General features: G+C 42.7%; 1 protein-coding gene across 1 annotated transcript; it reads left to right on the top strand.

The window, feature by feature from the left end:
- Positions 1-5,755: 5,755 nt before the first annotated feature.
- prss35 (serine protease 35) lies at positions 5,756-22,318 on the top strand. Its single transcript, XM_078399707.1, has 2 exons — positions 5,756-5,917; positions 18,024-22,318. Exon 2 carries the CDS (start codon positions 18,040-18,042, stop codon positions 19,186-19,188), a length of 1,149 nt encoding a protein of 382 aa, XP_078255833.1. The 5' UTR covers positions 5,756-5,917; positions 18,024-18,039; the 3' UTR covers positions 19,189-22,318.
- The last annotated feature ends 725 nt before the right edge of the window (positions 22,319-23,043 follow it).

Here is a 23,043-nt window from a genome sequence, read left to right as displayed (position 1 = left end):
GCAGTATGTTTGGGATCATTGTCTTGCTGTGGAATGAACCGCCGGTCAATGAATTTTGAGGCCTTTGTTTGAACTTGAGGAGATAGGATGTGTCTATACACTTCAGAATTCATTATACTACCATCAGCAGTTGTATCATCAATAAAGATAAGTGAGCCAGTACCTTCAGTAGCCATACATGTCCAGGCCAAAACACCCCCACCACCGACAATGTGCACGTTAACTACATGTGATTTTATTCTATTACAAATCTCAAATTGTGGAGTACATAGGTAAATAAATAAATGATGGGTCTTTGGCCCAAACATTATGGAGGGCATGGTATATGGACAGGACAGGTTTAGAGGGAGATGGGGCAAATGCAGGCAGGTGGGACTAGTGTGGATGGACAATTTTAGTCGGCATTGGGAAGTTGATCCGAAGGGCCTGTTTTCATGCTTTATGACTCTATAATGCAGTAATGTCTTCTCTGCCTCCTGTAGCAGCCTGAGATAAATTGCATCAGGTGCAGGGAATTTATGCATTCTTAGGCCTGCTAAGACATCTAATACCTTTTTTCTCTTCAAAGGTGATTTGTTCTAGAGCTCCCTCCCTGAATTCTCCATCTGCAATGTTCATTTTCATTGTGAATACAGATGAGAAGTACTCATTTAGCACCTCACCTACATCCTCTGGCACAATGTATGGAAAGCCACATTAATCCACGATCAGCTGCTTTCCTTTCCTGATTACTTTCTAGTCCTTTATGTAACTTAAAACATGCTTTGAGATTTTCTTTAATCTTGTCAGCCTGTCAAGATTTTCCTTAATCTTGTCATGCCTTCTCTTCACCCTCCTGGTTATTTTGCAGATTATTGTTGATTATATTTTGGCTGATTGTTGTGCACTCTTGCACATTCTCTACGCCCGTAGGGCCACGCTTATTTTCAGCTCCCTAACCTGCCATAAGCTCACATTCTTTTCTTCATCCAACTCTCGATATCCCTTGTGTAGGAAAGAACTGCAGATGCTGGTTTAAATTGAAGATAGACACAAAATGCTGGAGTAACAAAGGGGGCAGGCAGCATTCCTGGAGAGAAGGAATAGATGACGTTTCAGGTGAAGACCTTATCCCTTTACATCCAAAGTTCCTTGGAATTATTGGCCTCGACCTTCACTATTACAAACATGTTGGTCCTGATCTTTCATCCTTCAATGATCCCCACTGATCCCCCGTAGATTTCCCTTTAAGTAGCTACTCCCTGTCTACTCTTGCCATGAAAAGTCACAAAGTGCTGGAGTAATTCAACGAGTCAAGCAGCATTTTTGGAGAACATGGATAGGTCATAAGGTCATAAGTGATAGCAGAATTAGGCCATCTGGCCCATCAAGTCTAAGTAAAAAGTCTACTATGCCATTCAATCGGGGCTGATCCATCTCTCCCTCCTAACCCCATTCTCCTCTCCATAAGAAGGCAGGAGTAATTTCCAGTCGGAAAACAGAAGGGTTCTGACTCAAAACAACACCTGTCTATGTTCTCCAGAGATGTTGCTTGACCAATTGAGATACCTCAACACTTTGCGTCTTTTTTTGCAAACCAACATCTGCAATTCATTGTGCCTACTCTCGCCAGATGTTGATTTACCATATTCATATCATATCATATATATACAGCCGGAAACAGGCCTTTTCGGCCCTCCAAGTCCGTGCCGCCCAGCGATCCCCGTACATTAACACTATCCTACACCCACTAAGGACAAATTTTACATTTACCCAGCCAATTAACCTACATACTTGTACGTCTTTGGAGTGTGGGAGGAAACCGAAGATCTCGGAGAAAACCCACGCAGGTCACGGGGAGAACGTACAAACTCCTTACAGTGCAGCACCCGTAGTCAGGATCGAACCTGAGTCTCCGGCGCTGCATTCGCTGTAAAGCAGCAACTCTACCGCTGCGCTACCGTGCCGCCCAAATTGAAATATTGAAATCAACCTTCCTCCAATTCAGGACCTCAATTTCCAGTCTATCCTTGTACATCTCCATAAGTAGCCTGAGCGTTTACAGAATTACGTTCACCAACTCTGAAATCTCACTTGCAATCCCCCCACTCGGCCGACCACATTCCGAAGATGAGATCCAACATCACAGCTTCTTCCCTATGACTATCTATGAATTGATTCAAAAGCTCCCCCCCCTCTAAGCTTTTCACATTAAGTAGATGCCAGCATCTTTGAATCTTCAATTTCTTCTTGTGCAAATCCTGTTGAAACCTTCTTTCGGTGTTAATCTCTGCGGCATTATACTTGCTCAATGAACTGCAGTAGCTAACCTGCCTCATCAACCCCCATCCAGCCGACCTCCCAGAACTACCACACTGAGTTGTCACCGAGAATGAAATAAAAACTGAAAACTTTGTTTTCTTCTCATTCTTTCCTATTAGTTTTCTTTTGCCTTCTGTGATATTCCTTCCTTCATTAAGGGCACTAGTCCTTTAAATACCATTCCGATCTTGCTGATAGGAAAGTCGTGTTAGAGGACGACTGGGAGTGTTGACACTGGAGGATATTTTCACGTGATTCAAAGATCTGTCCTGATGATTTTCCAGTGATAAGATATGGCCTTATCCAGTTCCAAGAAGTAAGACGAAATGTGTAGGAAGAAACTGCAGCTGCTGGTTTACACCAAAGATGGAAACAAAATGCTGGAGTAACTCAGCGGGACAGGAGTGAAGGAATGGGCGAACATTTCTGGTCAAGAGAAGGGTCTCGCACCGAAACGTCACCCATCCTTTTTCTCCAGAGATGCTGCCTGACCCGCTGAGTTACTCCAGCACTTTGTGACTATTCAAGAAGTTAGAGTTCTCTTTCCCACACCTGGACATAACTCGAAAAATGTGTTACCATTGGAAAAATTCTTACCAATGTCATAGACACATAGAAACATAGAAAATAGGTGCAGGAGTAGGCCATTCGGCCCTTCGAGCCTGCATCGCCATTCAATATGATCATGGTTGATCATCCAGCTCAGTAACCTGTACCTGCCTTCTCCCCATACCCCCTGATTCCTTTAGCCACAAGGGCCACATCTAACTCCCTCTTAAATATAGCCAATGAACTGACCTCAACTACCTTCTGTGGTAGAGAATTCCACAGACTCACCACTCTCTGTGTGAAGAAATGTTTTCTCATCTCGGTCCTAAAAGACTTCCCCCTTATCCTTAAGCTGTGACCCCTGGTTCTGGACTTCCCCAACATCGGGAACAATCTTCCCGCATCTAGCCTCTCCAACCCCTTAAGAATTTTATATGTTTCAATAAGATCCCCCCTCAGTCTTCTAAATTCCAGCGAGTATAAGCCTAGTCTATCCAGTCTTTCTTCATATGAAAGTCCTGCCATCCCAGGGATCAATCTGGTGAACCTTCTCTGTACTCCCTCTAAGGCTAGAATGTCTTTCCGCGAACGTCAACTTTCAAGTTCATATTTATCCATGTCTGACTCAGCTTTGCCCTGCCTTCACATCCCTATCTCCATCGCAGGAGGTGAGCTAATGACTTATATCCTTTACAAGCTCGCAGACTTGACCAAATCGCTCTAGAGGCTATCTTATTGAATTGAATTGAATACATTTTATTAGCCAAGTATGGCTAATATCCGCTGTCATTCCAGCAAGTTTGTGTTTTGCTCAAATTCCTTGTGCCTCTCTAAATCCTACTCTGTTTTGTTCCCCTTGTTTCTGTTAATCATTTTGTGTTTACTTTTCATTTAATGGAAAATCCTGTGTTGTTTATCATAAATCACAGCTGACTCGAGGGTCAGAGCACTGTCGTTGCACTTCCCATGGTCGGCGTGTGCGTGCCTTAACTGTTACTCCGCTGCACTCTAATCTGCAAAGTGCCCGAGGGTTTTCTGGATGGTTACAGGTTTACAGACGCTATAATTCCTTTCGGTTTATGATTCGCTCTACTGGCGTAGTTTTGTACCAAGAATTCTCGCAATTAACCTTTTCGTTCGGAGGTCATCGCTCATATTCGTTCGCACAGAGCACTTGCTCAGCGGGAAGCGTTGCTGCATTTTTGCGGTGGGCTTTATGGAACTTCTTACAGAGAAATTCAATTCACTGAAGTTCGAAGTCTGAAGAAGGGTTTTGACCCATTCTTTCTCTCCAGAGATGCTGCCTGTCCTGCTGAGTTACTGTAGCATTTTGTGTCGATCGTCATTCATTTAACCTCCCGATTTGCCTCGTTGTCACCTTCTCCTTAGCTAACAATGAACCATTCTACATTTTCCTTGATCAATGTCCCCTTTGATCTGTGTTTTCACACCTTACCCTTCCCTATCTCTCTGTCTCCCTCTCCCCTAACTCTCCGTCTGCAGAAGGGTCTCGACCCGAAACATCACCCATTCCTTCTCTCTAGAAATGCTGTCTGACCTGCTGAGTTACTCCAGCATTTTGTGAATAAATCGATTTGTACCAGCATCTGCAGTTATTTTCTTATGTTAGTGTAGTAACCATTTTTTTCCACACCAGCTGACGGCATGGTCAGACATACTAATATATTTTCCAGGAAGACATGAAGATGGGCACAGTAGAGACAAGGAATTGCAGATGCTGCAATCTTCAACAAGAAAAACACACTAAGTGCTGGAGTGACTATGTGGGTGGAGCAGCTTCTCTGGAGATCTTGGACAGCGGATGTTTCGGGTCTGAAGAAAGGTCCCGACCTGAAATGTCGCCTATCCATGCTCTCTGGAGATGTGTGGGTGGGAAGGAACTGCACCGAAGATAGACGCCGAATCCTGGAGTAACTCAGCGGGTCAGGCAGCATCTCTGGAGAGAAGGAAGAGATGACATTTCGGGTGGAGACTCTTCTTCAGACTCACCAGAGATGCTGCCTGACACGATGAGTAACTCCAACATTTTGTGCTTACAGCTGAAAATAGACACATGTTTATTCACAAAGTGCTGGAGTAACTCAGCAGATCGGGCAGCATCTCAGGAGAGAAGGAATGGGTGACGTTTCGGGTCGAGACCCTTCTTCAGTCTGAACGTCACCCATTCCTTCTTCAGTCTGAAGAAGGGTCTCGACCCGAAACGTCACCCATTCCTTCTCTCCTGAGATGCTGCCTGACCTGCTGAGTTACTCCAGCATTTTGTGAATAAACACCTTCGATTTGTACCAGCATCTGCAGTTATTTTCTTATAATAGACATATGTTGGTACCTAGTTTACAATACAATGACTGCATGCAAAGACTGATACGGTAGCGGTGCGCTCGTTTTGTTCCCTAAACCACAGCAAAGGCATGATCGTGTTGTGATTATATTTCGCCTGTGCACCCAGACATAGCCGGTTGCAGGTTCGTCTGGTCTTTGAGACAGTCCTTCACACTCGAAATCAATCACTCCCTCCCACAACTGCACGTTGGTGCAGCTCAAAGACACTGGTATCTTCGGTGCAGCGATTGCAAACTCTCTCCAGCAATACCAGACAGATACGTCTAGTGGGACAGGGGGGGAGGGAGAGGGGGAGGGGGGTGGAGGAGGAAATTCTTGGTGATTCATATCAGATTTTTGTTTCCAGTCATGTCCGTATCGCGGAACAAAAACGTGGAAACGGGTTTGTAAACAGTAGGTTGGAAACAAAACAGTGCCTTTGCTGCCAAAACCAGAGAAACCGCTGCGGAGGCAGGCGAACGTGAGTCCAATTTGGACACACCCCTTGGGCTGGAAAGAAACGAGAAGGCTTGGACTTTTCTTCACTCCTTCTTTGCACAGGCATCAAGTGGGCTGTGCAGACGGAGCTGGGACAGTGTCCAATGTGAGAAGCCGGGGGGGGGGGATCTGTGCGTTTACTGGGGCAACCAGCCCCCTCATGAAACGCGAAGGACCCGGGACACTACCTTGGGAGAGAGGTTCGTACGGCATCGGATGGTAACAGGTAAGGAGAGATTATCCCCAGTCACAGACAGGTTCCAGTCAGTCTGGGTCCACGGGGAGCGGGGTGGGGGTAGGGGAGGGCAGATCCTGCACAGACCAGGAGTCTCTTTGTTGGAGAGACAAGCCAACGAGTTGGGTTCAGGGACTGAGTCCTGGGGAAACAGGTGAACCTGCACAGACCAGGAGTCTCTTTGTTGGAGAGACAAGCCAACGAGCTGGGTTCAGGGACAGAGTCCTGGGGAAACAGGTGAACCTGCACAGACCAGAGGTCTCTTTGTTGGAGAGACAAGCCAACGAGCTGGGTTCAGGGACAGAGTCCTGGGGAAACAGGTGAACCTGCACAGACCAGGAGTCTCTTTGTTGGAGAGACAAGCCAACGAGCTGGGTTCATGGACAGAGTCCTGGGAAACAGGTGGCTCGCCCAACTCTTCCGCGGCGAACTGGGGAACCACAATCACAGTTTTTCACATAAAAGAACACACGAATCGAAACGTATAAGATTATTAAGGGGTTGGACACGTTAGAGGCAGGAAACATGTTCCCAATGTTGGGGGAGTCCAGAACAAGGGGCCACAGTTTAAGAATAAGAGGTAGGTCATTTAGAACTGAGATGAGGAAAAACTTTTTCAGTTAGAGAATTGTGAACCTGTGGAATTCTCTGCCTCAGAGGGCAGTGGAGGCCAATTCTCTGAATGCATTCAAGAGAGAGCTAGATAGAGCTCTTAAGGATAGCGGAGTCAGGGGGTATGGGGAGAAGGCAGGGACGGGGTACTGATTGAGAATGATCAGCCATGATCACATTCAATGGCGGTGCTGGCTCGAAGGGCCGAATGGCCTCCTCCTGCACCTATTGTCCATTGATAACTCGTTCAATCTTCATGTACAATTTAATCAAATCCCTTACAATGGGTCAAACCCCGACGGTTTCCAGCGACTTCTTCGACCTACAGGGTTTTTTTTAACTCAAGAACTATAACTCGCGAGTTCCACAATACACCGTCGCTACGCGATTTTTGTTTTCCAATTCTGATCAAAAAACAATCTATTAAAACATTGCTTTAATTTTCTTAAGTTGGTTATTTATTGGAAGCGGAAGGTATTTTAAAGCATATTGATTTTTGTTTAAAATCCCCTTATTTCATATTCATTGAGTTACCCAGGAAATATAAGAAAAAAAACTGCAGATGCTGGTACAGATCGAAGGTATTTATTCACAAAATGCTGGAGTAACTCAGCAGGTCAGGCAGCATCTCAGGAGAGAAGGAATGGGTGAGGTTTCGGGTCCAGACCCCTATCTCTCTCTCTATCTCTCCTTCTTGCCCTTTGTCCGGTGCCTTGTCGGACCGACAGCATTTCCTGGCCGAAGATAGACACAAAATGCTGGAGTCACTCAGAGGGATCAGGCAGCATCTCTGGATGGAGGGAATGGGTGAGGTTTCGGGTCGAGACCCTTTCTTCCTGGCTGTCTGCGAACCTCCGCGAACTGAGTTACTCAGACTGAATGAACACAAGCCTTTGAAGGCACCACATTTCCCCAGGGTGTCTTAACGCCGCCAAGCGAAGACGTGATTTGTTTCCATCATCTCCCACATAAACACTGCTCCTCAGGATTCCCTGGTTTAATGTTAATTTGTCGATGTATTCCGGCTCCCAGTAGAGTTGGGGAGTTCCGTTTGCTTCTTGCAATTTTCACTTTCAAAGGTGGATGCACCTCGGTCCTGAATTTATATTTCCATTACTTTTGTTGTATCAACATATGACCCATTGAGCACTGGCTAGTCAAATTGAGCCATTGTTGTATCAACATATGGGCCATTGAGCACTGGCGAGTTAATATTATGTGTGTGTGTGGGTGGGGGGGTTCAGGGACTGTTGGGAATTCATTTAATCAGTTTGAAATCCAATTCTAGATACCTTAAAGTTACCAAAGCCAAATTATAACATGTTAATGTTCAGTTTAGTGTTTTGTCACGAGTACCGAGGTGCAGTGAAAAGTTTTTGTTGTGTGCTAACTAACCAGTCATGGGAAATGCTGTACACGATCACAACCGAGCCACCCGCAGTGTACAGATACGTGGCGGAGATTAGAGACTGGAATACAAGAGAGGCAACAAACTAACTCAGAGGGCAAGGCGATCCAGCTGGTAGCGCCGCTGCAGAAATAAAAACCAAACGGCTGGATGAACTCAACAAGTCAGAGAGCCCAGTTGGTGGGAAATGGACAGCCGACGTTTCGGGTCATGGAGTGATACAGTGTGGAAACAGGCCCTTCGGTCCAACATGTCCCAGCTACACTAGTCCCACCTGCCTGCGTTTGGTCCATATCCCTCCAAACCTGTCCTATCCATGTACCTGTGGGGGTCGGGATCTTTCATCAGACTGGTGGGGATGGGGTTCTGGGGGGGGGGGGGGGGGGGTGGGGATGGGCGGAGACAGTACAGTACTTTGACAACGTTCACCCTCAAGAGTGTTTATTCACAAAATGCTGGAGTAACTCAGCAGATCAGGCAGCATCTCGGGAGAGAAGGAATGGGTGACGTTTCGGGTCGAGACCCTTCTTCAGTCTGAATGCATTCAGAAACGTCACCCATCCCTTCTCTCCCGAGATGCTGCCTGACCTGCTGAGTTACTCCAGCATTTTGTGAATAAATACCTTCGATTGGTACCAGCATCTGCAGTTATTTTCTTATACACCCTCAAGAGTGCATCAAATCAATCTATCATATTCTGGCCACTACATCCGAGGGGATCAATGAGATATCTTATAGATCCATCCTCATTACTCACGGCCAAATCTAAAACAGCCTGTTCCCATGTAAAGTTCCTTTACATGCTGCTTTACAAGCGACTTCTGACTCCAGCGACTCTTATCAACTTCTGAAGATGCACTGCAGAAAGCATATTGGGATTAACTCAGTCTGAAGAAGAAACTCGACCCGAAACGTCACCTTTCCTTATCATTAAGTGTGTAGGGTGGAACTGCAGATGCTGGTTTACACCGAAGGTAGACACAAAATGTTGGAGTAACTCAGCGGGTCAGACAGCATCTCTGGAGAGAAGGAATAGGTGACGTTTCGGGTCGAGACCCTTCTTCAGACTGACAACCGTCTCTGATTTGTTCTGTACCTTTTGATAACTCTAGTTGCCCTTTCCCCTGACTCTCAGTCTGAAGAAAGGTCTCACCCTGAAACGTCACCCATTCCTTCTCTCCTGAGATGCTGCCTGACCTGCTGAGTTACTCCAGCATTTTGTGAATAAATACCTTCGATTTGTACCAGCATCTGCAGTTATCTTCGGATACTGTTGTATGTTGGCTCACATTCCCCACTGCAACCTGAGATTCAGATGAAGTCGTGGGGGAATCTGCAGTGCTTGTAGATTAATTAAAGAGCGTTGTGAAAGTCAATGCTGAAAATCTGTTCCACCCAATTCCACGTGGATAATGTGCAAAAACTGTGTCGCAAATAACATTATGAAATAATGATATATAGATCTAAAAGTGGAACATGGGTCACTTATAAGCGAATTGAACGGTAAGTATGTACAAAAAGTGCCCTATATCAGGGCAACCGTCTCACCGTTAAATAGTGAACACACCAGTTAAGTATTACATGTTGATGAAACAACGTTCAATGTAAAAACTTTGTGTTTTGTTGTAATGAAGAACTTCTGGTTGCTCCCCTGTCATGTTCTGCCACCTAGTGGTGGGTCAACAATACTACGGCAGTACTCTCATCCCTCATCCTTCATATACACTTTATCCACCCCTCTTTCCTCTTCCCTGTCCCCTTCTACCTACACCTGTTCCATGGCTTGACATTTCACACCTCTTCTTCCCTCCTTATCTGATCCCCTTTTGTCTCCTTTTCACCTCGAGTTTTTGTCACTTGATCTATACATCTGCCAATCAAGCCTTCAACTCCTCACCTGTATCCACCCATCACTTGCCCCAATCTTTCTTTTCCAGCTGCCGCCTCGGTTTGAAGGAGGGTCCCAACCCAAAACATCACCTACCCATTCTCTCCCCAGATGTGGCCAGATCTGTTGAGTTCCTCCAGCACTTTGTGCCTCCAGCACTTTGTGTTTTGCACAAGATTCCAGCATCTGCAGCTCTTTGTAGCTTGCTCATTTTACTTATTAGTAATCAGGGGAAATGATTGGTTAATTTCAAAGGTCAAGAAACAGAAAGATAAACGTTATATTTCGAAAGGTCTATTACATTGCAGTTGTATTTTGCTTACTTTTATTTGTACTGTAACAACACTAGTGCAAGATTACATAGAAACATCGAAAATGGGTTCAGGAGTAGGCCATTCGACGCTTCGAGCCAGAACCAACATTCAATATGATCATGGCTGATCATCCAAATTCAGTATCCCGTTCCTGCTCTCTCCCCATATCTCTTGATTCCGTTAGCCCTAAGAGCTAAATCTAACACATCCAGTGAATGGGCCTCCACTGCCTTCTGTGGCAGAGAATTCCACAGATTCACAACTCTCTGGGTGAAAAGGTTTTTCCTCATCTCAGTCCTAAATGGCCTACCCCTTATTCTTAAACTGTGACCTAGGTTCTCGATTCCCTCTTACCTGGGAGAAACTTTGAAAACTTTTTTTAAAAATGGTGTAGCACTCTGCAGGACAGCCACATCCTCTGCATCCAGCACAGCAGTTATGATACTCAGATGCTGCTGCAATGAAGAGCAAATGGCACGGACTTTACCCAGCCAGATTTGGAAGTTGATCAATTGTTATATAACCTGTCCAGCTGGCTGAAGCATAGATATTGGCTTGGATCTCGGAGCACTGTCATGTTCTTCTTCAACTACCATTCTGCACCAGTCTATCAACTAAACTCTCGCAACATTCAAGAAACATTTAGACACAAAATGCTGGAGTAACTCAGTGGGACAGGCAGCATCTCTAGATAGAGGAATGGGTGACATTTTGGGTCGAGACCCTTCAGAATTGTAATGCAGTCTGAAGGAGGCCCTTCTTGTGGCGATCTTTGGTGTAAACCAGCATCTACAATCTGAAAGAAGGGTCTTGACCTGAAACATCACCCATTCCTTTTATCCAGAGATGCTGCCTGTCCCACTGAGTTAATCCAGCATTTTGTGCCTATCTTCAGTTTAAACCAGAATCTACAGTTCCTTCCTACACATTTAGACAGGTACATGGACAGTACAGGTTTCGAGGGATATGGGCCAAACGCAGGTAGGTGGGACGAGTGTAGACGGGACATGTTGGCCAGTGTAGGCAAGTGGGCCAGAGGACCTGTTTCCACACTGGAAGACAATGGCTCTATGACTCTATAAACCCTTTGCATCCATGTGACAGAATGCCCGTGCTTGAAGAAGGGTCTCGACCCAAAACATCACCCATTCCTTCTCTCCAGAGATGCTGCCTGTCCCGCTGAGATACTCCAGCATTTTGTGTCTATCTTCAATGTCAACCAGCATCTGCAGTTCGTTCCTACATTTCTAATGTGCCCTCCGTCCTATCGCTGACCTTCTTCAGAATATTAACATAGCCTTCCCACTGAGTACCGATGAGAGTTCTCATTTGGAACCTTGGTTATATATATACCCTGGCTCTCCCCACACAATATAATTTATAACATTTGTTTGGATTTTCCATAATCCAATTTGCCTCTTTACTTCTGTCTTAAATTCGCTGCCATATCCTGTACAAACCGCAAAGGAATCATCTGATACAAATTTCCTATACCTAACATATGCTTCCTTCAGCTGTCCAGCTGAGATTCTGTTAAACCTTGATGATCAGCTGCTCGAGTTGCTTAATTCCAAGAAGCCTGGATGTGCTGATGTTGCCTTATAATAACGTTTTTTTTTCTTTTCCCCACACTTTAAGGCTCCATGGTTATTGTGCTGAGCAGGCAGCAAGTAATCCACTCCCACATTCTCTTTGTTTCCAAGTTAGTTCCATGACAATATTTTCATTAAAAAGTGTAAAATTATGTTATAGACTATTTAGAAGTTCTGTTTTTACCTATTTCTCCAGGTAGTAATTCAAAAATTCTTCAAGCTCCTGGAGTAATTCAGAAGATAATGAACATTTTTATTAAAACATCTTAGCATTTTGCTTTACGATCACAGAATGGGGACAGCATAGAAGGAGGTAATTCAGCTCCTCAGGTCTGTACTGGTTGAATGCAAGGGCAATCCAGTCATCCAATACACATCCTCTCCCCCATAAACCTGCAGTTTCTTTCTGAACACCACAATGGAACCTGCCTCCACTACTAATCCGAGTAACCCTTATTGGGATGCATCACAGCTTGGTTTGGGAACAGCTCCATCCAAGACCGCAAGAAATTGCAGAGAATTGTGGATGCAGCCCACACCATCACACAAACCAACCTCCCTTCCATTGACTCCAGCTACATTTCACATTGTGTTGGCAAGGCCACCAGCATAATCAAGGTCGAGTCTCCCCCCAGTCACTCCCTCTTCTCCCCTCTTCCATCGGGCAAGAGGTACAGAAATTAAAAAACGCACACCCTCAGATTCAGGGACAGTTTCTTCCCAGCCTTCATCAGAGAAGTGAACCATCCTATCAACAACTAGAGAATGGTCTTGATCTACCATCTACTCATTGGAGACACTCGGACTATCTTTATTTGGACTTTACTAGACTTTATCTTGTACTATACATTACTCTCTTTATCCTTTACCTGTACACTGCGGACGGCTCGCTAATCATGTATAGTCTTTCTGCTGACTGCATAGAATGCAACAAAAAGCTTTTCACTGTACATTGGCACACGTGATAATAAACTAAACTAGACTAGCCGTGCCGATCAGCCCTGTAGGAAGTGTATTCAGGTCACTTTTCATTCTATTGTCTTAATTCTATATCTCTTTATTCGGGACCCTGCTACCAAAGTGAATAATTTGCTTTATGGTTTTACCCCCATTTGTGGCCAACCGCTCCAGTGTCAGAGGAGCATAATAGACTGATGGGATGCATGATAGAAATTTATATAATTATGAGAAGTTCTGAAATTTATATAAGTATGAGAAGACAGCCAGAATTTTCTCCCCCTTGGTGGACATGTCAAACTCTACAGGGCAGAGCTTTAGTTTGAAAGGGCCAAAGTTTAGTGAAGGTGTGTGGGGCAAGTTTTTCTTTTACACAGAGTGATGGGGTGCCTGGAACATGTTGGCAATGGTGGTGTTGGAAGCAGATACAATAGTGGAATTTGGGAGGCTTTTGGATGGTCATATGAATATGCAGGTAATGGATGGATATGGAGCTCATGCAGGCAGAAGAGATCAGTTTAAGGAAGTATCATGTTCAGCACAGTCATCATGGACCAAAGGACCTGTTCCTGTCTACGTTCCGTGAATAATATGAGGTGATAATATTATCCATTTCCATTCTAAAGAAACCTGTTTTGTATTACCCTAAAAATATGAACCATTTCAAGAGGATGGAAACAATCTTTTAGCTCAAAGTAGGTGGAATGTTTAAAAGTACAGTGCAAACGAGAACTTATTTGCTTTATATGTTAATTATAAAGCCACTAGTTTCACGTTGTAATTTTCCCTATCATGGTCTTTGAAATTTGCCACTGAAGACAACATGGAGCAACTTCAAAGGCATACAACCCCTTATTAAATGCAGTCAAATCCAAATCCACAGATCGCAGAAAACAATGATCGAACACCTGGTGTGTTTCTAAATAAGCAAATGTTGAGTTGAATCGGTTTATTGTACTCATTACAGTTTTAAATGCAAATTGGAGTACATAGAACCGCAATAATATTCTGTTGCATGCATTGATTTCAACAGCATGTTAAAATTGCCAAAATAGCTGTTGGTGATCTGCTTGCCTTTCATCTCCAGCCAATATAATGTGACTATCTGGTTCTGTTCAGTGCGTTACGCAGGCATAAATCCTGTCAGTGACATCAATCTATCATACCAAGATGTCCAAGTATCAAGGATGTATTCAAGAGGGAGTTAGATATAGCTCTTAGGGTTAACGGAATCAAGAGATATGCAAAAAGCAGGAACAGGGTACTGATTCTGGATGATCAGCCATGCTCATATTGAATGGTGGTGCTGGCTCGAAGGGCCGAATGGCCGACTCCACCTAGGAAAACTAGCTCTGTGATTTTATGCAAGTATGTAGGTTGTTGGATGGCTCACATTTTCAACAGTTGTTAAAGGCAATTGGTGGAATCATTTCTATTGATCCCCACGAGAGATGAGAGGAGACATTGTTCTCTAACCTGACCCGAAACGTTACCTTTCCATGTTCTCCAGAGATGCTGCCTGATCCACCGAATTACTCCAGCACTTTGTTGCATAACATGCACTATGGTAATAATTATATTTGGAAATGACATAATACTTCTTGACAATATAATGCTAAATAAAATATTAGTATTATTTTAACTGCAGGGGATGATGCAGCCATAAACAAATAAGTAGGAGCTTAGATTTATACCGCAATTCTTATGATCTCAGGTCAAAGAAGTATTTTTGATATGTGGTCGCAATGTGGTCGCCCCCACTTTAGTCGTTGTACTAGTTTCACTGTCGTGCTGCTGCGTTTCTCTGTTTGTATCACTCGTTATCACCTCCACAGCCACCAATGGACCAAATATACAGTAAACAATATATTGCATCTTCCTCTTCAGTGGACTTGGATCTGCTCTCACTGTCACTGAGGACATCAGTAATGGTGTGCACCCTCTTGGCGCACTGCTTTTCCTGAAGAGCTTCCTGCTGCCCTAGTGTGGAAGAAGCCAAATGTAGAGGTGGATCATGGTGAAGCTCCGTGGAGACAGAACAGCATTGGGTGGTTTCCATCTGTGCCTACAAAGCAGCTGCTGCCTAAAGCATTAAGTTCCATGTAACAGTTGTTTCATTCCTTCTTCACCCTGCTCCCATCCGGCAGAAGATACAGAAGCTCGAAAGCACTTGGCTCAAGAACAGCTTCTTCCCCAATGGTAACAGGCTCCAGAACGGTCCTTCCATAAGCTAGGGTATTGTCCAATTCACCTCGACCCCATTGAGTGCATTGGACTTTGTCTATGGAACTGATGCGCTACAATGCAAAATAAAAATTCTGCACTCTGTATCTTCCCCTTTGCTCAAGCATCAGCCCATTGGGACAGGGGAGAAGAAAAAAAAACTGGCACCTGAGTGGTTATTGATTATGTTGGCTGCTTGAGGCAGAGTACAGTATAGAATATTTAATTCAATAACTTCAAATAGCCCTTGCATCCCCTCTCCCTCCTCCACTTTAGTCATTGTACTAGTTTCACTGTCGTGCTGCTGAGTTTCTCTGTTTGTATCACTCATTATCACCTTCTCCACAGCCACCAATGGACCATTGTGGGCTCCACATTTCATTGATCATCGTAGCTGACTTTGATCTGTCTTTTTGCATATCTTTCATTCATTTATTTAATGTACATTTTCATATCTTGTGTTTCCCTCTCTCCTGACTCTCAGTCTGAAGAAGTTTCTCAACCCAAAATGTCACCTGTACCTTTTCTCCAGAGATGCTGCCTGACCCACTGAGCTACTCCAGCTTTTTGTGTCTATCTTCTTTATAATATCGGTGGATTTGGTGGAATGAGTATCGGGGGAGGGTGGTGTATGTAATGGACTGGGCTGCATTCATAAGTCTTTGCAATTTCTTAGTTTTGGTCAGAGCAGTTGCCATACCAAGACTGAAATACCACCCAATGCCATAACCTTGTCATGATAGCATTCCTCTCATGGGTCTCCCCTGAGGCAGTGAAGATGCTTGCAATCCCCATCCAATCTCCAAACATCTGCTGCCTCCAGTGAGGCCATATATCAGATACCCTTCATCTAACGCCTGGGGGAAATCCATTTGGTCAGAGGTAGAACATGTAATATCCACAGACAGCACTGGAGGTCAGGATTGAATCAAAGCCACTGGGTCTATTGACTGCATCACTCTGCCATCCATAAAGCACTGTTGATGCGAATGTAGAAATGTCTTAATGCACCATAAATAGGCCAAATCCATTTCTTGATATAAAATACAGTCAATACTTGAAATCATATTTCAATTAAGATAAACATTCTGGAATTAATCAATTTCTATAAAGGGAACAAGAGCAGCTAGTGACCTTGCGTTTAATGGTGAGATTTCTTTGATGAACTGCCCAGCTCACCTGACAAACATTTTGCAAGATAGCTTACCAGAACTATTGAAGGACCTCTGGGACTTAGTGAATTCTGTAGTAAGATTTTTTAAATTTCATGCACAGATACAGAAAGTAATCAAACAGGATAATGGAATACTGTTTGTTATACCCAGAAGATTAGTTTGCAGCAGAGAAAGTTATTTGCAATTCGATTTTTATGAGCAATTCTGGGCACTTCATGGGAAGGATATAAAACAGGGAGTTTAGTGAAGAATTATCAAAGTGGTGAGTGGATTTAATAGGTTAAATTGTTACAAGATACTGAGTTTGTTCGAATTGTAAGGTTGATTTAATTGCAGTTTTGACATTATTAAAAGGAACTGATAGATTAAGTATCCATCTGTTGGGAAAATCTAAGACAAGGAGGTACAAATTAATAATTAGACTCAGGCCTTTCAGGGTTAAAGTTACCTCAATGTTAAAGAGGTTTTGAACTCTCTCTTGTAAATGCCAATTATACCAATTGATGCAACATCATTTAAAATTTCAGTTTTATAGACTTTTGTTAACCAAAATCAACAAAATATATATTGGGCATGTTAGACAAGAGACAATAGGTGCAGGAGTAGGCCATTCGGACCTTCGAGCCATTCACTGTGATCATGGCTGAATTTCTCACAGAAATACAGAATAAGCTTAAGATATGCTGCTCTTATTCCTATACTTCTCTGCTATCCATTATCAATATAGCTCCCATTGGTGGGGAAAGTACATGATCTGAACCACAGCAGGTGAAAGTTTGAAAATGGTAAAGAAGTCGGTTAAATTTATCCAATTAATTTGCTAGGTGATTTGGATTCTGCTGTTATTTATGGAAAAGGTGGATTACTATTACAATTTCTTCAGAAACTCTGATCTGCAGATAATTCCAAAAACAATAATGTAATTCAGTGATTACACTTTGACAAAGAAATAGAAGCTTGTCAGGAGAGGGCAGCAGTATGTAAATAGATTGGCAGGTCTTTCAGATGGCTCATCATGGTACACCAGTGGGTTACCTAGTTTGCTGTAAAATTCTGATGCTACGTAGTAAATGAATGATCTTCCTTATACAATAGGTTTTAGCCAGACATTTTATGTTATGTTGCATAAGAGAAAATGCGTTGGCTTGTAAGTACTGGATCTGAAGGTATTTTTATATTTACATATAAAGTCTGCACTTACAAACTGGGACTTGAAAATGGCGCAAAAACTGGCGACTATACTATCTCGGTGTACCACTGCTATACACTTGCGTTGTATCTGAGATGCTTATCTAAGATGTATCTAAGTGCTTATGTACAGTGATACTTGTACTGAACTGTATACAAAAGTGAATTTCACAGTACCATTTAACAAATAAAGTACTACTAGACCAAGTGGGCCCGTTGGGCCCAAACCTCTCCTGCATTGGTGCAGCACCCTCACCTCCCCCCTCCCCACTCTCTTCCGCTTTCCCCTCCCCCCTCCCTCCTCCCTCCCCCCCTCTACCCCATCCTCCTCCCCCTCCTCATCTCTCCCTCCCCCTTCTCCCCTCTCTCCCCCCACTCCATCCCCCTCAAAGCCCCCTCCCTCCCTCCCCCTCAATCTCCCCCTCCCTCACTCCCTCCCTCCCCCCAACCCCCCTCCCTCTCCCCATCCCCCTCCCCTCCTCCCTCCCTTGGAGATAGATTTAAACTTTAAAATGTGAATAACTTTAAAAATATAACACCGATTTCAATGAAACTTCTTCCATTAGCACCAAAGGGATGACCGTGAGTAAGTTGGGCCTAAAATTGTCGTGCTATCGTGTACCGTTTTGTCTGTAGTTCGGGAACAAACAAACAAACAAACAAACAAACGAGAGTTTTAGTATATAGATTATACCATTGTACCTTTGTACATTAAATCTTTTCTTTTACTTTCTTCACAGAAAATCTGGTTTCACGATGGGAACTATGCAACTTTTGTTATTACTTTCCATGAACACATTCATACTTGCATTTGGGATTGACAATGAGGAGAATTACACATGGCACTTACAACAAGCACCACAACTGTTGGACAGAAGAACCATAACCATAGAACCTCCAAGATTTGAAGCTAAAACCAAATTGCTGTTTAATTCAACCTGTGGGATTGAGTGTCAAAAGAAACTACCACTGCCAACTGTGTCTGACCTTCAGAATTACCTTTCATATGAAACAGTGTACAGTAATGGGACACGTACAATGACTGAGGTGAACATCAAAGAATCTGACCTGAAAAACGAATTTGAGTTCGCTAAAAGCGAAGGCCCTTCCAGGAGGAGGAGGAGAAGGAGGCAGGTCTTTGGGTTGGACAGTAGGTTTAGCATCAGTGACAAGCATTTCATAACTAGCTACCCCTTTAATACCGCAGTGAAAATCTCCACAGGATGTACTGGGATTTTGGTGTCTCGAAAACACGTGCTGACAGCAGCTCACTGCATCCATGATGGTAAAGACTATGTAAAAGGTGCCAAAAGGCTCCGGGTCGGATTTTTGAAGATGAGAACCAAGGGAGGTGGAAAAAGGAGAGGATCAAAAAGGAATAAACGATCAGCAAAGGGCAAGCCATCATTTCAGTGGTCGAGAGTAGTGCGCACCCAAGTACCGAAGGGCTGGTTCAAAGGCGTGGCGAATGATATTGCTGTGGATTATGATTATGCTATTCTGGAATTAAAAAGACCTCAGAAGCACAAGTTTATGGAGATAGGGATTAGCCCTCCGGTGCAGAACATGCCAAGCAATCGGGTTCATTTCTCAGGCTTCGATAATGACATGCCCGGGAATTTGGTTTATCGTTTCTGCACTGTGTCTGATGAATCCAGTGATTTGTTGTATCAGCACTGCGATGCCCAGCCAGGCGCGAGTGGCTCAGGTATTTACATTCGTCTTAAGGAACCAGAGCAACGAGCTTGGAAACGCAAGATCATCGGAGTCTTTTCTGGCCATCAGTGGGTGGATGTCAGTGGCGCACAACAGGATTACAATGTGGCCGTGCGCATTACTCCACTTAAATATGCACAGATTTGTTTCTGGATACATGGGAACTATGCTGATTGCAGAGATGGTTGACGGAATTCAAAACTGCTGCTACTTGCTTTTGCATCTGTGTACTCCCTGTGCAGGCATCGGTCAATTTGCCGACTGAGTGGATGATGGTATCACGTTGAGGCTCATTGAAAAAATATGTGCAATTTCATCTCGACTAAAATAATCTGTTCAGGGTGCTCTAATTTAAGAATATAAATTGTAAAATTAACAGGAGCCTTTCAGAGCAAATTCGGGTAGCATTGCTGTCAAAATATCTAGCTGTTCAATATTTAATTTACTTTAACTAGTAATCTGCAAGATTAAAATATTCAAGGTCAATTACTAACCTCAATAAATAATTCTTAAATGATGTAAAAGTTTCACGCATTAAAATAGGGATTTTTTCTTTTCTTTTCTTATGTTATTTTTAAAAGTATTGACAAATACATTGATGCAATCTCCAGAAACCTATTTTTTGCCTTTGAAACAAAAACACTATTTTTCATCTAGATTTTAAGCAATTTCACATGTTAAAGTACAACAGTTCTGATCAGAAAATATAGAGATGTTAATGTGTCATTTGTATCGAATTTAAAGTGGTCAAATTTGTAACCTGAGGGAAGATGATTCTTACCTTTTACCATCATTGTATTGATAATGCATTGTACAGTTTGGAGTTGAAGATTCATAATGGATGTTCTTCATTACTTATTTCCAGTGAAAGGAAATGCGGATTTGCCAATTTTTTGATGACTTCAACAGAAATCCGACACTTTGCAAATGAACTGCCAAAATGGAACTCTCCAAACCGCTAGCATTAATAAATTAGTGACAAAAGTTTAGTAAAGTTAAAGAGAAAACCGCAACCTGTTGCTTTGGTAAAAGAAATTGAATTCACGCAACAAATGCCCAATATAATCATCAAGGTGTAATCAAATCGATGGTGTGAATGAAAAAGTAAATGGTGATTCGTCAGATAAGTGCGTGCAAATTTCAACCATCAGTTCGTTCTTTCCATGACCCCCTCTGTACCCTGTCTATTCAGAGTTAGTGATAGGTCAAAAAATACAAATAGAATCACATCACTCCAGTACCGTGGGAAAATTATGCTTCAATGGGAGCAATCTTTTTTTATGGTAAAGCTGAACAACCTTTTTAAAAATGTGTTTGTTAGAAGCTTATATTTTTCAATTGCGTCTAACCATCTGAGTAGATTAGAAACTAATGCTCAAAGTATCAACCCAATCATTTGTTTGTTAACAGCACACAATTCTTATTTATATGGAGAATAATTATGAGATGTGTAGGTTTGCTTTAATAAATAATTTAAATAAAATGATTGTGTTTCAGAATCGATATCTAAGGCAGAGGGATAATGACCGAAACACTTCATGGCAAACTTAATTCTTTAAAATGCGTTAGAGTAATTTCCTAAGCAAAAAATTCAAATAATATTTACTACTCCCATTACAGTAAAATAACCAGAAGTGCAATTATATTGAGTGAAGCACAGAACAATGTAGGTGAAATGTTTTAGGAAAATTCTACAACTTTAAATACACTGGTGCTATACTGTCTATTTCACTCAATGCCTTTGCATGTTAAGTGACTTTCTTATATTATAACTGCAAAGATAGAATAGAAACAAAATATTTAGCTAAGTGTAAAATGGCTCACCCTGGGTAGTCAGATCTTTCACTCTTTAAAGCAACAGCAACAACGAATATCTAAGCAATTAAATATTTAAATGACGATGATCATTCACAAGATTCAAGATTCAAGATATCTTTATTTGTCATCTGAAAAACAAGTTTTTTGGACGAAATTTAGTCACCCACAGTCCAACAATAGAAGCAATAAAATAAGCAAATTACACAACCCCAACCAACACACACAAAAAAAAGAAACATCCATCACAGTGAATCTCCTCCAGTCCCCTCCTCACTGTGATGGAAGGCCAGAATGTCTTTTCCCTTCCCCTGCCGTCTTCTCCCGCGGCCAGGTTGGTGTCGATGCCACGTTCCAGGCCGTGCCGGACGGTGAAAGGTCCGCGGCGGGCCGACCCAAGCCCCGCGATCTGGAGCGGGTGAACACGCTGTCGCTGCCGTTGTTGTTGCCGCTGTTGCGGCACGTCGGGGCGGTCATGGCTCCCGACATTGAAGCCCCCGCCGAGCAGAGAAAAATCCCGCGGCCTATTTCAGGCCGCGCCGGACGATGAAATGTTCACGGTGGGCCGACCCAAGCCCCACGATCCGGGGCGGGCGAATAGAAAAGATCATAAGTTCTAAGAGCAGAATTATGTCATTCGGCCCATCAAATCTACTCCACCATTCAATCACAGCTGATCTATCTTTCCCTCCCAACCCCATTCTCCTGCCTTCTCCCCATAACCCCTGGCACATACTAATCAAGAATATGTCAATCTTGGCCTTAAAAATATCCATTGACTTGGCTTCCACAGCCGTCTGCGGCAAAGAATTCCACAGATTCACCACCCTCTGACTAAATAACTTTCTCCTAATCTTTCTAAACATGCATCATTTTATTTTGAGGCTGTGACCTCTGGTTCTAGACTCTCCCATGAGTGGAGACATCCTTTACACATCTACTCTATCCAAGCCTTTCACTATTCGGTAGGTTTCAATGAGGTCCCCCCTCATTCTTCTAAATTCCAGTGAGTACAGGCCCAGTGTTGTCAAACGCTCATCATATGCTAACCCCATCATTCCTGGGATCATTCTTGTAAATGATCATTCTCTGCGATCATTCTCTTATTCATAGGCCACTGACTCATTCACAAACGTGTAATTTAAAGGACTAAAATTTGTTAAATATCCAATAAAATCACATGTGTTTTTATTGATTTGTAATGTAAAAATAGGATGCCTTTACCTAACGTAATTAAGAATCAAAAACATCCTTTAGAAAAAAATGATCTAGGCTGGGTAAGGGCCATTGATGGCCATCAAAGAAAGTTCAGATCTGGAGAAAAATGGAGTCCCAGTCATTTAGTTATTTTTTGCTTTAAAAAAGTATAGGTTGCTTTGCATATTTTCTTTTAAATGTCATTTGAAAAAAAATAAAATGCATGGTTGGAAAATGACATTTTTCATAGATTCACTATGTTGGTGTAATATTGTAAGACATGATCTATGAATCTCACTGTATATTGAGCAGCAAAATACAGATCTTCTCTGTTACCTGGTGTGTTCTTCTTATTACTGGAAATGGTTACACGTTATATGTACATATCATTAACGATCATCCTTTGAGCTCAGCCATGCATTCAATTATTTAGAAGTAGAGATATTAACAAATTCAATATTTATTAAATAACATTGCAAGAAAAACTGGATATTACAATGATTACTTCCTTTAATTCAAACAGAAAGTGATGAACAGGTTAGGCAGCATTTGTGAAGGGAGAAACATAATTAACAATTCAAACCAATTTCCTTTTATTAGAGCAGTCCCAATCTGTCTCAAGCTGGAAAGTCAAGTTATCTGAAATTGTTGAATACAGAATTAAATCCTGCGGATTGCAATGTGCCGGTACAGAAGGTGAGATGCTGTTCCCTGAGTTTCCATTGGAATAATAAAGAAATCAAACCTTGAGAACTGAAAAGAGGAATGAGATGGAAAATTAATAGGGTAGACAACTGGAAACTGAGGGTCACACTTACAAATTGGACAAAGGTGTTCTGCAAAATGGTTACCTTCAATCTGTGTTTGGTTCTCCAATAAAGATCGTAGACAACTAACTTTAAAAAAAAGATTGGAAGAGATATCAGCAGCTTCATCTGGAAAGATTGTTTGAGACCCAGAACGGTGATAAAGGACTAAGCAAAATAATAGGCTTCGCACAGGATCGTGCAATGAGAAGTGGATATGGAAGAG

The sequence above is a fragment of the Rhinoraja longicauda genome, chromosome 5, assembly GCF_053455715.1.
Source record: "Rhinoraja longicauda isolate Sanriku21f chromosome 5, sRhiLon1.1, whole genome shotgun sequence".
Lineage (NCBI taxonomy): Eukaryota > Metazoa > Chordata > Chondrichthyes > Rajiformes > Arhynchobatidae > Rhinoraja > Rhinoraja longicauda.
Note: the sequence above shows the minus strand (reverse complement) of the source record. Positions and strands in the feature narration are given on the sequence as shown.